Genomic DNA, 16,844 nt, shown 5'->3' with positions numbered 1-16,844 from the left:
TTCTTTGCCAACACGGTCCATAGGAAGGTGCCACCTCTTGTCTGGATGGCTGCACTGGGTGGCAGCAAGGGTCACACAAGATGATGGGGTCCCCAACCAATCCACTGGCGGTAGAGTCTCAGTCCAGGGTTCTCAGAGGCCTAAAATTAAACAGATTGAACACACAGCGGGAGGGGAGGCACCGCTCGGAGAAAAGGGCCACGAGTCCGTAGGCATGAGGTTGCCTAGTATGTCACACAGCATCTTTCAAAAACAGCTGCCAACACTCTCGATCCGTTTTTTCCCAAAGGCAACCTTGCGTCTTACCCATTGCGTAATGAGCTCTGTGTCCCCTGGCCTTGAACCGGGGTGCGTCTTTGTGGTTGTCTTATCTAAGAAAGTTCTGTAGAAGTGAAGATGTATGACTTCTGAGACAAGATCACAAAAATGTCATTTTCTTTTTTTTTACTATGTTCTTTTGGCATGCTCATTCACAGAACTCAGCCACTATGCTGGGAAAAACACTAAGCAGCCACAGGGAGAGTCTCAAACCATCTTCTCAGAAATAACTTCCTCACAAGGGGAAAAATAAAAGCTATATAGTGGAGAAACCTGGTAGGCATTACCTTAACCAAGTTCATAAGCCAGTTAACATGATCAGTAATGAGGGAAACAAACACCATGTGTCACCAGGCATAATACACTGAGAAAGACACATCACTTCAGAGGCATTTCTGCAAACAATGAAATCTAGCAACAAGAAATATCAGATAAACACAAAGAGAAAGACGTTCTATAAAATAATTGGCCTGTACTCCTCAAAAATGGCAAGATGCAGACAAAAAAAAAAAAAAAATACAACAACAACAACCCAAAACCGGTTTCCGATTAAAGGAGATTAAACAGGCATTTCAGCTAAATGTTATATATGGTCCTGGACTGGATCTTAAACTGGGGCAGGGAGGGAGGAGAATAACTATAAAAATATTACTGGGATAGTTGTAGAAATCTTAACATACACTCTGAATTAGACAATAGCATTACATAACTATTATATCTCCTAACTTTGATAATTCTACTCTAATTATGTAGGGGAATGTCTTAGCCCTCAGGAAATACACACAGGAATGTTTCCAACCTCCTTTTAAATGGTTCAGAAAAAGAAAAATGTATGTGGGAGTAACTAGCAAATCTGGAGAAACGGTAAACCGAAGTTTCTCATCCCATCCTTGCAAATATTCTGAAAGTTTCAAATTATGTCAAAATAAAAAGCTCTTCCCAGGGAAACCCCACCGAAAGAAGAAAAGGACATACGTGTTTATGTGATGGGGCTGGTTTGGGCACAAGGCAATACTTGCTCCTAGAGGCTTCTCTGAATCCAACAAGCTTACAGGCTGGTTGTGCTTTAGGGAACAATGGGTGACCCTCAGAGAAGGGGCATCAAGTACAGAGGATGTCATGGATTCTGGACAGGGGTCTGGACCAGCAAGGGACTCCCACAGCATAGCGATCAGCCTGTGCAAGCTCTTCCTTTTGTGACACCTTGTGGCAAAAAAGAGCTACTACAGACTTCTCTATTTGCCAGGATTAACCTTTGAGCTCAGTCATCTCCCAGAGTTCTTGAACAATTTGGGGGGAAAGATTTTAAGGAGACATTACGCTTCCTATTAAATATGGCAGGTGAGTTTTCAAACTAGACCGTAGGAAAAAAAAAAGACATGTAAGAGTGTTTGTATCCTGAGTTTACCAGGTGATGCCAGTCATACTTCCTAAGCTTTGTATGCTCCTGTGCAACAACTGTGTCAAAAACTAAGCAAGTGCCAAGAAAAGATGATGAAAATACAACTGGGTAAGTTCTCATGAATGGGAAAAATTCAAAACAAAGCTATGTAACAGTCCTTTTGCATCATTCGTGTTCTTGAAAAGTTGCTAGTAACCTGAATTGTTATAATTGAAATCATATTTCCATTGTAATGAGAAGCATTTAAAAGACTATTATATATTATAGCACAACATTTTGAAATGTGAATACTTACAGACTTTTAAAAATTTTTTAATCCAAATTTTCAGTCTCTGAAAAAGTCATGTTCCTGTAAAGGGCAGCATTCCTTCAAAGTTGGATGTTTAAATAGGTAGAGACTAGTGATAAGTCATGTAAGCATGAGAGCAGAAATTCTGTGTTTTAAAATAGTGGACAACATGATAGAAAAAATGTGTGTATAGCTACTCAGATAATTTATTGGTAAGACAGATAAATCTTTATTACTTTTATTTTTTATATTGCTTCATGTATTATCAAGACTGTTTTGGTTATAAGAGACAGAGATCCAAATCAACTAGTATAAGCAAAAAATAAAAAAATAATAAAGTGAATTTATCGGCTTATACAACTGAAGTATAAACAAAAAATAAAAAAAATAATAAAGTGAATTTATCGGCTCATACAACTGAAGAGTCCAGAGGTAGTTCTAACTCTCAGGCATAGCTAGATATAGAAGCTCAAATATTTCCTTCCTTCCTTCCATCCTTCCCTCCTTTCTTCTTTCCTTTTTTCCTTCCTTCCCTTTCCTTTCCTTCCTTCCTTCTTCCCTTCCTCCCTTCCTTCTTTCCTTCATTCCTTCCTTCCCTCCTGTCATCTATCACTTTTCTACTTCCCTCTTTAATTCTCTCAGTTGCTCCTTATACAAACAGCCTCCTCCTTCGTGCCAGGAAAGACAGCCAAGAGCAGATAGACAAGTCTCTCAATTTGCTCTATCAGCAATGTCTGGGGAAATACTCTGGTCCAATTTGGATCACAAGCAGATGCCTGGGAGGGAAGGAGGGAGGCCATGTGATTCAACCCTTCCAGGATCATGGCCCAAGGTGGGAGGCAGAGTAAGATGTTACAAGGTGTAGTTCCCCTAAAGAACCAGAAAAAAAGGGGAAAATGTGGTACAAAAACCACAGCTATTCTCCCCCATACTTGATAAAGGCAGCTTTTTATAATATAATTCTAATGGACCTAAACATAGCGATATATCAGAAGCTCTTTAAGGTAAATATTGGACAAATGCACAAAGATCTATTATAATACATTTAAAGAAGGTACGGTTTTATAAGAGCCCAAGATTTTTAAAAATCTAATAGAGGTTTGGTTAAACAAATCCTACTTTATTCATGAAATAGTTTTGCATTTATTTATATAGAAATGTATTATTGATAGGGAAAACATAAATTTAAAACATTACGCACTTATCAAACAGTATACCAATAGTTTTGTTGGATAAAACCACTTTTGTTTTATAATGTATTTTCTTATGTGCTTACATAGCCTAGTATGCATTTAAAAAGTAGGGCAGTACATGCAACAAAATGTTATTTCAGGCTAGAAAGAGATGAATGATAGATGATTTTCTTTGGCCTGTTTACATTTTTTTATTTTTCTATAGAACCACATATAAAACAAAACTCAAATACTATATAATCCGAAGTTTTATGCATCAACTTTAGTTGCAAGTACTAATCCATTTCAGACTAGCATGAGGCCTGGAGGCAGTCAGTTTCAAGATGGTGGCGACAGGTCTGTGTCAGGCCTCGCTAGCTTACTTAGTTAACTTGGACTCAGCGATTCGGTAAGAAATGATAATTGTGCTGTCAAAAGAGGACCACTGTGGGGCGCGTCTGGGGGGGCTCAATTGGTTAAGCATCCGACTTTGGCTCAGGTCATGGTTCATGAGTTTGAGCCCTGTGTGGGGCTCTGTGCTGGAAGCCAGAGCCTGGAGCCTGCTTCAGATTCTGTGCCTCCCTCTTTCTCTGCCCCTCCCCCGTTCTCTCTCTCTCTCTCTCTCTCTGTCTCAAAAATAAAAAAAATAAAACATTAAAATTGGAATGAGGGGCGCCTGGGTGGCTCAGTCGGTTAAGCGTCCGACTTCAGCTCAGGTCACGATCTCGCGGTCCGTGAGTTTGAGCCCCGCATCGGGCTCTGGGCTGATGGCTCAGAGCCTGGAGCCTGCTTCCGATTCTGTGTCTCCCTCTCTCTCTGCCCCTCCCCCGTTCATGCTCTGTCTCTCTCTGTCTCAAAAATAAATAGACGTTAAAAAAAAAAAAATTAAAAAAAAAAAATTGGAATGATACAGAGAATACCAGCATGTCCTCTGCACAAGAGTGACACACAATCCTGAAACGTTCCATATTAAAAAAAAAAAAAAAAAAAATAGCACAGTTCTTTTGTCTAACATGAACACTGATCAAAAATTATAAAGTTGTTATTAAACATCTTTGTAATAATCACATTACATTAAGGGCATCAACATTTTTTCCCAGAATAAGTTCCAAATATTTGGGGATCAAAATTGATAAAACGCACAAAAATTCACATTATAGAAACCATTCTAGGATGATAACTATGATGTTAGCAAAATAGACTTGAAAGGATAGATAATTCAGAAAGAAACAGAAAAGGAAAGAAAGGAGGAAGGGAGAAAAAGGGAAGGAAATTTTGCCAGGCACCAACTAAGTACTTAGGGCAAGCATTTTTATAATTAGAAAATTCCAGCAAGGTTACTTTTTAAATTATTTAATATGCAACTTTAAGATACCAAAAGTTCAATTTATAAATAAATTTTTAGGGAATCTACAATTTTAGGTATTTCCTATTATCTTAAAATTTTAGTAGAAAAATAATTGAGGAAGTAAAAGCAAGATGAATAATTAACGCTGATTCCATCCTACCTAGCCAATGAGTATTTGCAAGTAATGTAACTGAAAGCAGTAACTAATAAGGGAAATAATTTAACGGGAAGTATTTATTTAATAGAATAAAATAAGCTAAGCTAAATTCTGGTAGATTTTTATTATAAAGACACTGAATAATTTTCCGGTGGGTGTAGCGAAAATCTTTATTGCCTGTTATAAGTACTTTTAAAGTACTTGGAAATACAGTGTAGAGGGAAACTCAGCAAAATATAAAAACTGCATAACCTATGCATGCAGTTCTTTTCTTCTTTAGTTTCTGTGGTATGCTAATAGCTTAAAGAAAGCATTAACATAAGAGAGCTGAACTGCACCAGATTTCAGTCATGCAGTATACAGCTTACTCTTCAGTGACACAGTACTCATTCTATCTTCATGATTTTATTAGTCAGGTTCTCTAAAGAAACAGAATCAATAAGATGTGTGTATCTTTAAAAAGATATATTTTAAGGCATTAGCTCCTACAATTATGGAGATGGGCACGCCCAAAATCTGCAGGGTGGGTCAGCAGGCTGGAGACCCAGGGAAGAGGTGATGCTGAATTTCAAGTCCAAAGGCTAGAGACCCAGGAGTCAATATTGCAGTTCAAGTCTGAAGGCCATCTGCTGGCAGAATTCCCTCTTGCTCGGGAGGAAGTCAGTCTTTTGTTCCAATTAGAACTTTAACTAACTGGATGGGGCCCAACCACATTATGGAAGGCAGTCTGCTTTACTCAACCTACTGGTTCAAATCTTAATCCCACCTAGAAACATCCTCACAGAAAGACCCAGAATAATGGTTAACCAAGTATCTCAGCATTCCGTGGCTCAATTAAGTTGACAGGTGAAACTAACCATCACTCAGAAACATCCAGAATGTCTGAATATCTCAGAACTGTGGCCCCAGCAAGGTGACACATAAAATTAACCACCAAAATGGCCTATGTTAGATCTGATGTCTATGAGATTACCAGTAATTTTTCTTTATTTTCTACACAAATGGCTCATTTTCTAGTTGAATACATTATAATAAAAATTAAGTTTTCAAAGTTATTTTATAAAGAGAAAGATGAGACCTTCAGTACAAGATAGAGAAAACCATCAGAGTTAATTATATGTCATTTGCTATCAAGAGGCTAATAGCTGAGGTGGACACTTTTGGGCTGACCAGCATTTTGACCCTCTTCTTATGTTTGGGCAGTCTGTCATTGATGTATTTTAGTGGGAGCCATGCTCCCATCTTCTACCAAAAGACCACACACTTCACTTCCATTGATTCCTGACAGCTAGAGCATATAACCTAAGAACCATTTATTGGGTGCTCCTGCCCAGGACTTTTGTGCTGAAGTTAACACACAGAGAAGGCAGGGACAGTGCACGAAGTGGCAGCTAACTCCAGGGTCTTAAGCTGGGTTTGGTGATTGTTAGCAGTGACAGTTTCCAATGTCCACGGAGAAAGCACCCTCATAACCAGACCCCGCATATGAAGATATTTAGCTGTGTTTTATCATCCGTCTTACAGGTTGATTCTTCTCAATTTTCCAAGCCTGTTCCTCTTGCTTTCCCATCAACTTCTTGAGCCATCTATACCCTTCTAATACATTCCGTTTTGCTTATCATCACCAGAACTGGCAACCAAGAACCTTGACCAATATAATACTCTTATCTAGGAGGCTTCAAGGGATTATTTTGATGTATTTTATAGAGTAGTTGTAGCATAAGTGGGGCTATTTTAATACATTACAAAGCCTGAATTAATTTTAGAACATTATGATGTGTACATTTACATCAGTCATCCAAAATTTGAAGACTTATAAGACAAGTTTCCCTCCTGTTATGGACTGACTTGTGTTCCATTAAAGTTCATATGTCGAAGTCCTAACCCCTACAACCTCTGAATGTGATGTATTTGGAGTTAGGACCTTTAAAGAGGTGAGTTAAAATGGGGCTGTGAGGTTTGGTACTAATTCAATAAGACTTTTTTTTTTCAGTGTTTATTTTTGAGAGAGAGAGAGTGGGAGCAGGGGAGAGGCAGAGGGACAGAGAGAGAGACTGAGACTGGAGCAGGCTCCAGGCTCTGAGCTGTTAGCACAGAACCTGATGTGAGGCTCAAACTGACAAACTGTGAGTCATGACCTGAGCTGAAGTCAGATGCTTAACCAACTGAGCCACTCAGGCACCCCCAATGAGACTTTTTGTATGGTGCCCTTACAAAAGAGAAGGTTAGGTCACAGACAACACAAAGGGATGACCATGTGAGGACACAGAGAAAAGCCAGCCATCTGCAAGCCAAAGAAAGAGGACTCAGAAGAAACTAAACCTGCCAATACCCTTATCTTAGGCTTCTAGCCTCCAAAATTGTGAGAAAATAAATTTCTGTTGTTTAAGCCACTTAATTTATGGTATTGTGTTATTGCAGCCCGAGTAAACTAATACATATGCCCTCAAGGATCTTATAATTTTGTAAAGGTAAATAAGTATGAATAAGAAAAAAATATAGATGCTAACATATAAACTGCACATAGGATGCTGGAGGATAAAGGTGGAGAGTTAGGGAAGAGGGGTTTGGACAATGCTATATGAATTTAGGTATTATTTGTCTTATTTTTAAGTGAGATCTTTTCTTGAGTCAAACCTCATACAAATACTTATTATTTAAGCTTAAGAAGAAATGAAAATGTATTTGGGTAATTAACCTACCATCATAAATGAAATACAATAAAAGTGTATTGGAGGGGAAAGCAAGTGATGGAGGGGAAAGAAAAAAAAAAAATCCAAGCCTCAACAGACTGTTTTTAAAAGTTTTGCCTGAAAGATGCTTTTAACAGACTAATATACCAACAAATGTAAGCATTTATTATATCAACAGACTATAAAAACTAGCATCAAATTATCCCCGTAAAGCAAGGAGGCAAAATTATGATACCAGGCCATCAGCCATGAACATCCAGTGAAGCACATTTGCCACTAGCTCAACTAAGACCGGAGTCTACAGTAAAAGTTTAATGCTTTACAAAATGAGAAGACATTACTATAGAAAAAAGGACAGCACTAAACAATGCAGTCTGTACCATTATGCGCACTCGGGTGTTGGTCATTGTTACATAAAGGAAGGTGTGGTAATGTCTTGGAGCACGGCAATGCAAAATTTGGATGAAAAAGAAAACAAGGTCACAGGTGCGTTATATCTCAATAAAATTAGAAAAAAGAAAAAAATGGTCAGTTAGAAGAGAGCAAGAGAAGGTAACCTTCACTGCTGCTGAACAATATCTATTCTAGATTGTCAGCATTCCCTGTCCGTGTTCACACAAAAAAGATACTGAATCTTCAACAATTTGTGATTCTATTTAAGTGCTTTTGATGAATACTTCAACATCTTTGTATTCACATTAGCACAAATGGGATAAAAGCATCTCAATTTTCCTCTCCTAACTAACGATCTGATAGTTTTCCAATAAAACTCATCCAGAGGTAATGTGCTAGGAATTTTTACATGTTCCCCCCTGCTCCACCCATGACTGGAAAGAAGAATCTAGAATTCACCGTAGGCTGGATATATCTGTGGGTTCACAGTATAAGGAAAAATTTCTCATTGCTAACAATGCTTTGGCATTACATGGTCATGAACTGTCAAGCCCTTGAGATTTTATCACATCTTGCAAGTGAGTTAAGTTAACCTGTTAAAGTTTCATGGACTCTGGCTGAAGTCAGGAGATTCCTGGATCAGAGACAAAGTACTTTACTGCTCACAGCATAGAAAAACTGAATGAGCATCAACCCATTTTTTTCAGTTTCTCTTGTCTCCTAAGTCCCAGAAAGAATACGTAACGACCCAGATGACACCTGCACACAGAGTGGGTTGTACCGCAAAAGAGAAACCCGGGACCAAGGGCCCAGATTTCCGAGCAAGCAGCAAGCAAGCCAGTCTCCCTGACCCTGAGAGTGAGCACTTACACATTAGTCATGATATGTCACCTTCCTACTTAGATATCTATGTGACTAGCTACAGAAACTGCTTAGTCTCAGGAGACAGAGAAGTCTTGCAACCTGGCATACTCAGCAAGAATGTACAGGACACTCAGCAAGAATGTGCAGGGACCGGCCTCTTCTAACAATCCACCCTACGTGTTCTTGACAGAACTCAAACTTTCACATGGATATATTACCATTAACCACTCTGATTAATCGGACTAGCAGAGGCTTCATTCAATTTGTCTCATATAGCGTTTAATTAAGGCCCTGTCACTGACAGCCAAGCAGCAGGAGACCAATCTGTAGTATTGACCTCAGGCATGCCCCAAGGTTCCTGAAATCCCATAAACCATGGGGTCTACCTTAGAAAGCCACTGGCTTTTTTCCTTATGATTCTGATTTGACCTTTCTACCTGGTCTGAGGCATTAATCCAGTTCAGCTGATGTATTAAGGATGGTTCAAAACCTGCCACCTAGGGTAATTCTATCATCTATAACAACCCTGGCTAGTGAGTTGAGGCAGACCTCACTGCTTTCTAAGGCTTCGGTGGCATCACTGATCACTTGAGCTAAACTCAGGGACAAATTTCTTACCATCTTTTCTAATTGCCTGACATCATCAGGATAATCAACCACAGAGTGCACATAAAGGAGTCAGTTATCCTTCTAGGAAGTTCCTCCAAATAACTAAGGGTGGCCCTGTTTCAAAGAAATCTCCACTGTCATCTGAAACCTATGCAATCTACTGGTGGGTCCTTAAACACTTCAAAGTCTCTTATGACCATAGCTAGGGTGCACGTTACTGTGATCTTGGAAGCGGTAAAATTAATACCTGACTTCCATACAAGAAGTATAGTTCTGGGAGTGGACAGGGTATCCCCAGAAATCAAGTATTATTTATTACAACTGTTGGGGATCGCTAGTGGGATCAACCTAAGTCTGAAAACACAGGTTGGCTGTGTCTCCAACATGGTGAAGAAGTGCCCCCACCTGGAGGAAAGCTACACAAGCAGGATACTGTGCAGCCACCTGTCTTTAAACCTACTGGTTGGTATTCAGCCTGCAAGCCCCCCAGTTCCTCTTCATTAACAGGCAATACAGTGGAGGGCCATTTAATTCCCAGTTGACTGTACAATCTGGCCAAATGTTTGCTACCAATTTCCATGGACTTCCCTCAAATTCTGCTGGTTGACAAGGCTCTCATCCTTCCTTTTTAGTAAGCCATGTCTTTATCAGCCCCCCAATCTCATCACTAAAAACTGTCAAGAAATGTGAAGGGTCTGAGATTTTACACTATTTGCAAGCTAACAAGCTAGACAACCACAGTTTCATAGACACAAGACTCCTGTGCCAAAGGCAAAGGTAATTTATTATTCAAAGCAATAGCAGTGACCAGAGTATAAGTATTATGTTTTGTGCTGTGGCCAAGCCCCAATTCCTACAGGTCATGAGGAAGAGGACCAGATGACACTTACACTTGTAGCGTGTTGCGTTATAGGAGATGAACCCTGAACTTAGAGAACCTGAATCTTTTATAATGGGTAGTACGCGTGCCCTGCCTTTGCCCCAGAGGGAGTCACTTTCTCTTATCTTCCAAAGCTGTTCGTTATACAAACATCTTTGAATGGATTGTTTGGAAAAAAGGGCATTTTGGAAAGGGCATTTGGAAGAAAGGGCATCCACTCTCAAGATGTTCAAAACCCAAGGAAAGTTGTCTCTCCACAGAAATCTGTCATTTCTAACTGGAAATCACCAAAAGCCACTAACTCCTAATGCGTATTTTACATGAAGTAGGATTGTATCCAACTGCATTTAACAAAGTCCTGACTACAGTGGTTTACCCAAATATTTGTTTTGATATGCCTTTTTTCCCTGCATGTAACCAGAAGTCAGGAGGTGGACAGTCCAGGTCTGGTACAGATATAAATGAGGTCTTCAAGGACCCAGGTCCCACCATTTTGCTCCATGATCCTCATTATTGGGCTTTTCACTCAGTGGTCCCAACACACATACTCTACCTCCATTCGTACAGTTCTGTGCTAAGTAGAGAGAAATAATTATCAGATTTGAAGGAAAGTGTAAAAAATTTGAGAGGAAAGATGAACAATTAAGATACGAGTGTTGGGTGATTGGGAGACACTAGCAAATACATTTTCCCAGATAAAGCATAGGTATAGAATTTTTCTAGAAAATGTGTGTAAGTAGATGGGCTGGATGAAAGTAATACTATGTTTTAAGGGACAGAAGCAAAGCATCCATCGGCTAAGAAGCTAAGAGGGGTGACATGGAAAGTGTAATGCAACAGAATAATTTAGTAGATAAGCTATGATTCAAAAATCTATTTTTAATAAAAATGGGAAATTTAAAATTTTATTACACAAATGCACAGCTCAAATAGCACAATAATGTTTCATTATTTGGTGCTACTGTTCAGATTAATGAGTGATACCTTATAGTACTGGGTAAAAATAGGACCATGTTTCTAGGGAAATCAAAATTCAGCTTGAGGCTGGTTTAGTTTGTGACAGCACCCTCATGTTAGTAATTCTACTTCTCTACCTTCTGTACTACCTTATGGAATTGCTACATAGAATTTAACACCAAGAAATCTAAATTTCCCTTAGAGTAGAAACAAGCTTATATGAACAATTCTTTTATAGTAACTAAAAATTAAACTATCTGCTGCAGTTGGTAGCAGGGTTTCATTTTTAGCATAAACTGAGACAATTGTTTTCTGGGTTTTTTTTAAACAATCGGTTTCTAAATAATCTAAATAGTTTCTAGTCAATCAGTTCTAAACAGTCAAAATAATCCAATTACGTTTAACAGATCCTTTCATTGAATAATCTCAAAGTACTAAACATCTTCAAGATTATAAAGATATGTCCATGGAGACGAAGTAGAAACCAAAGAAAAATAGTTTAAGAATAAAGACAATCCTCCAGGCCCTTGGGTGGCTCAGTTGGTTGAGTGTCCAGCTTTGGCTCAGGTCAGGATCTCGTGGTTCTGAATTCAACCCCACACTGGGCTCCCTGCTGTCAGTGAGGAGCCTACTTTGGATCCTCTCTCCCCCTCTCTCCCTGCCCCTCCCCCTGCAAATAAATGAACATTTAAAAAATAATGTAAAAAAAAAAAAAGAATAAAGACAATCCTCAATTACACATTCTATGAATTAACCTTGTTCTCAACTTGTTTCCTTCTCCTATATATTGTCTAAAACTTTTTATTTATTTTTGAGAAAAAGAGACAGAGACAGAGCGTGAGAGGCGGAGGGGCAGAGAGAGAGAGAGAGGGAGACAGAGAATCCAAAGCAGGCTCCAGCCTCTGAGCTGTTAGCACACAGCTGGACATGGGGCTTGAACTCACAGACCGCAAGTTCATGACCCGAGCCAAAGATGGATGCCCAACCAACTGAGCCACCCAGGTACCCAAAAGACTTTCTTTTCTCTGATGGTAAAAAGGTTTGTGAGAGATGAGTTTGAATACAGTAAATGAAATTAGAGTTTGTCAATTCTGATAGAATGTTTGATAATCTACAGTTCATTATGACGTTGAGGCACATAATTCACTTGGTCAGCTCTTGTCACTGGGTAAGATATCCTTCTCCAATGCTAGTTTCTAAGGGTAAAATAATTTGCTTCAATTAGTTTAAAATTATTAAATAATAAATAACATAACAAGTTCCTCAACAGTTAGGATATATGCCCAGGCTCATCTCACACATTCAAAGCTAAATGCTGTGGATGCAAACAATGATTATTATTACCAGTATTGTAATAACAATCATAATAATCCCTTATATTTACAAAGTTCTCACTGTTTAAAAACTATTCCATATTAACTCTCTTATTTGAGCCACTCAGTATTCATATGAGGAACTATTCTTTAAGTGATCCTGCCTCATTTTACAGATAAGGCAATTCAGACCAAAAAAAGTTTAAGTGACTTGCCCCATGTCATAGGCACAGAGATAAAATTGCATGCAAGACAGACATAGTCCTTCCTCTGGCTAACCTCTATTCTAATCAGAAGTTAAAAGAAGTTGTGAGCTATCTTACTTAACGTGGTGTTAAGCTAGAGCAGTACTAGTCCCAAGAACTACAAAGAAAGACTTGGGGTCAAGGAGGTAGGTAGAGTCAGGGAAATTTTCCTGAAGTAAATAAAGTCTCATTTCAGACTTCACTATGCTGAATCTGAGAAGAATATTAGTTTTTGCTCAGAATCTACCAAGTTGATTTTGGACTTGATAGAGTAAAACTTTAAAGTCAATACCTCGTAATTAACCTTAAGCCAATGTTTCTCACACTGTGGTTCTTGTACCAACTGCATCAGTTACCTGGTATGGTTGTTAAAAATACAGACTTGGGAAAAGGGGTTACTCTGGACTTTTCTTAAACTTCTTGGGGTGAGATCCAGGAAACTTGCTTTTTTAAGTATAAATACCTTGAGGATTTTGAAGTCAATAGCAAAATCAAGAAGATATTTTTGGTAGTGGCTCCAAATGGCTCCTGCTTCAATAAGGCCTTTTTTTTTTTTTTTTTTTTTTTTTTTTGGTGAGGCTATGGAAGAGTGTGTATTCGTGTATTCGGGTATTTGGGAGAAAATTGTACAAGATATAGTTGGAATAAGAGTGCTACACTGTAGACTGTCAGAAGCCCCCACCCCTTACAATGCAATGTAGTTGGCTTACAATAGGTGCTTGACAAATGTTTGTTGACCTATTGATCAGACACAGGTATTTATCGCTTCCATGAGTTTTGAAAGTGTTTTAGCATTCTGCTCCAATCTTCTAGTGTCCAAACAGCAGCAGCAGTATGGATATGTGGATTTGGAGGCGGGGTGGGGGGGGGGGGGGGGGGAGGGGACACTGAATGAATTCAAACCCTGGATCATCAACAGTGGAGACGACCAAGTACCTTACTAAAGAAGAAATAGGAATAATACTTACATCTCAGCGTTTGGGGGAGTCTTAAATGGCCTAACAGGTAGCTTTTATAAATAGGTATCAATGAAAATATTATAAGTGCAAATGCTTAGCACTGTGCTTTACGCCCTGATGTAAATGCATTCTATAAATACTCATTCAAAACCAGGCAGTACTGTACTACTTATTGTCTGTATTAGGTCCCCTTAACAGGTCGCAACCTCGGAGCAATTATCAACAAAAAATAAAGAATAAATGAACAAACGAGAAACCTGAGGCGACCCGGCCCAGGGACCATGGGCTGCAGCCCGGCGTGTTCGAAGAGGCCGGAAGGGGTGCAAGAGTGGTCTCTCCCCGCCCGGTTCCCGGCACGTGGTCCGCTCGGGCGGGAGCTTCGCGACAGTGGGGGAGGGGAGCGGCGTGGGACGACGCGGAGGGGGTCTAGGCGGCCAAGGCTATGGTTGGGGAGGCGCGACTGCGCAGACTCCGAATAGGCGCAACCACTGTGCGAAGATTGTGAGGGGGGGAGCGCTCACCCGGCGCCACACTCCCTTTAGCTACTTGTGGAGTGATAGCCTGACTATTTTTGTCGTTTCACGACTGCATTTGGCGCCGCTCTCCACAAGTTATTCATCACTACCAGGCCTCTTATCTCAAGGCTGACAAGGTTTCTTTTTTAGTCGGACCCCTCTTTCCCCCCCGTGAAGGCCACAGTGGACGCGCCCCACCTCCCCTCGGCCTCCGGAGGTGGTTTGGCTGCCCCCTCCCCCTCCCCAGTGTCGCGAGTTGGCGCCGCTGCCACCCCCCGCTCCGCGCTCTCGGCCCCTCGGCCGGGCGGTACCGAGTCCTCCCGGCACCCCCTCCTCTCCTCCCTTCGGCTGGCCCTTCCCCGCGGGACTGCCACCCCCACCTTCGCCCCAGCCCTTTTCTTTCCCCGCCGAGCCGCGGCGGCAGCAGCAGCAGCAGGAGGAGGAGCCGGAGCCCGGAGGCGGCGGTGGCCGGGGAGCCCATGGCGTACAGTCAGGGAGGCGGCAAGAAGAAAGTCTGCTACTACTACGATGGTGAGAGGCCGGGACGGCGGCAGGGTGGGCGGGCAGGGCTGGGGAGCCAGGCCGGGAGCCGAGCCGGACTCCGCGGCCGCCGAAGCGAGTGGGCGCCGGTGCTGAGGGGTGGGAAGGAGGAGGGACCGACGTCTGGCCGCATCTTAACCCATTCCCGACCCGACGCCGTCAGGGGGAGCCCCTCCGCGGCGAGCGGCCCCCGCCGGCTCTGCGGCGGGTGCCAGGTGGACGCCCCCCTTTTCCCTCTTGCAGCTCTCCCTCCGGCTGTAAGGTCCGCCGCCCTGAAGGCGGCCGCCTGTAGGACGGCGCCGGCCTACCCTGCCTCGGTGGAGGTGGCCAAGGGGATGGTCAGGCCTCTCGCCTCTCCTGCCCGCCACTCGCGGGAACGGAGGTGTTGGGGGACCCTGCTCCGGCCCCCGACCCCTCCCCCCCCGGGTCAAAATATCTACCCCGGCCCAGACTTCACACAAAGCCCCGCGGCCGCGAGAGCCCCGCCCCCAGTCCCCGTCCCTCCCCCCCCCCCCCCCCCATCGCGGCTCGCTCCCGCCCCGCCCCTCCCTTCCTCTTCGGCTCTGGCTGGCCGCAGTGTCTGCTCCTTTCTCCGCCTCCAGCTTCACCCCGGACCCCTCGACCGGGTCGCGGCTGGCGAGTAGTTACTGAGGGTGGGGGCCCATGGACGCCTTGGGGCACACTCACTCCTCCGTTTCGCCGGGGCTCCATCCCTCTCCTTTGTTCGCCCGGTGCTTTCAGCGCCACTTTCTCAGGATTCAAAAGAAAAGGCTTCACTTCCTCGAAAAAAATCGGGGTTTTTCGAGTTTGAGGTAGTTAGTCTTCGCGGGAAATATGACGGTGCTAGGGAGACGTGGAACTGTTACTGCTTGTGTTCGTGGATCAGACTCGATGGGTCCTGGCTTGCCTCTGTGAGAGGCGGTTACCACCCACTTCTTTGTTGCTCTTTGTTCGATCAGGAAATACACCCTGCTTTGGAGGTTTAGGAGAGCATTGGCATCTTGCTTGTGAAAGCTGTTACTAGGTGGTGGGAGTTTGGGTGTAGGAAAACTTTGAGGAGTCGTGCGGAAAGTGCTGAATAATCAGGTAAGCTTGAGCTTGCGGCACAGTAAAATATGAAAATCAGATAGCTTAAATTTTAGGGGTTCTCCCATTTGAAATTTGAGCAGAGACGTTACACAAAGACATTAACGGCAAATAGTTTCTCCTGGATTATTCTCCACAGAAGGATTTTGAAAAGTTAACAAAGAAGCCAGGCTCCGTGACCTGCTATTTGATGTGTCTCAAGCAGTACAAATCTTGAAAGTTGTTTCCTACAAGCGGTGTATTGTTTGTATTACAAAATCTTAGGTGGAACCAGACCTTAGAGATCTGGTTCAGAATGAAGCTGATTTTAATTTGAAAATGGCCATACCATATTACTTCATTTAGCAAAGATGAATCTTTTAATGCCTGATCATATAAAATGACCATATAAAATGTGTCTTTGGGGGAAAACTTCAGATCATACAGAAGAAATCTAAATTGTTTGATGTTTGATGGCTAGTACTAAGTAGTTAACAGCTGTGGTATAAAACATTTTTTGAGAGCATTGCATATATGTGTAATACAAATTGAAATTATGCCATCCTGGAGGGATAGAGATAGGAGTACATTTTAATTTTAATATGAACTATATTTCTTAATGATCAGTCTTTAAAAATTTATGCATATTTTGAGTCACTGGCAGAGCCCTTGCTCTCCATTCCCTGATCAAATTGGAAAGTAAATAACCATATGTGCAAATTAATTTTTAAAATGATATTGTTTCTAAGGTTTAAAAAGCGGGGGAAACTAGTGCTAAGGCTCTTCCTGCAGCTTAGTTGCTATTGACAGTGATAGGCTCTAATGAAGCTGCTTATAACTTCTTGTCATCAGACTTGAATTGTAGAAGCAGGAAGTACACTTAAGGAGCAGTTTTCAGAACAGCTGTTTGTTTCTGGGTCCATTTGTGATGATCCTTTGCTGAGGGAATGGGATGCCAAGGGCAGGATGCGGGGCTTGATAGGTAGAGTGGAAATAATCAAGTCTCATGAGTATCACTTATTTACTGTATACCATTCAACTGCTTTACCTGATGACCAACACCAGTTGTGTAACTGAGTTTTTGGAAATCTAAGGCTCTTGCCTCATTTTTAGAATGGAATTTTT

The 16,844-nt window shown here is 41.7% G+C and overlaps 1 protein-coding gene and 1 pseudogene across 2 annotated transcripts in view; both read left to right on the top strand.

The window, feature by feature from the left end:
* Positions 1 to 4,066: 4,066 nt before the first annotated feature.
* LOC122220843 lies at positions 4,067 to 4,155 on the top strand (annotated as a pseudogene).
* A 10,192-nt stretch (positions 4,156 to 14,347) lies between these two features.
* The window catches only part of HDAC2 (histone deacetylase 2), a 29,898-nt gene continuing 27,401 nt past the window's right edge, over positions 14,348 to 16,844 (top strand). Inside the window, exon 1 of one of the 2 annotated variants that reach the window (XM_042939650.1) lies at positions 14,348 to 14,645. In XM_042939650.1, coding sequence (XP_042795584.1) covers positions 14,594 to 14,645 — 52 coding nt within the window. In that variant the 5' untranslated portion in view covers positions 14,348 to 14,593. Of the gene's footprint in view, positions 14,646 to 15,317; positions 15,741 to 16,844 lie in introns of those variants that run through there. The other variant, XM_042939651.1, reaches the window with a different exon arrangement.

This window comes from Panthera leo, chromosome B2, assembly GCF_018350215.1.
Source record: "Panthera leo isolate Ple1 chromosome B2, P.leo_Ple1_pat1.1, whole genome shotgun sequence".
NCBI lineage: Eukaryota > Metazoa > Chordata > Mammalia > Carnivora > Felidae > Panthera > Panthera leo.
This window is presented reverse-complemented; position numbering and strand designations above follow the sequence as displayed.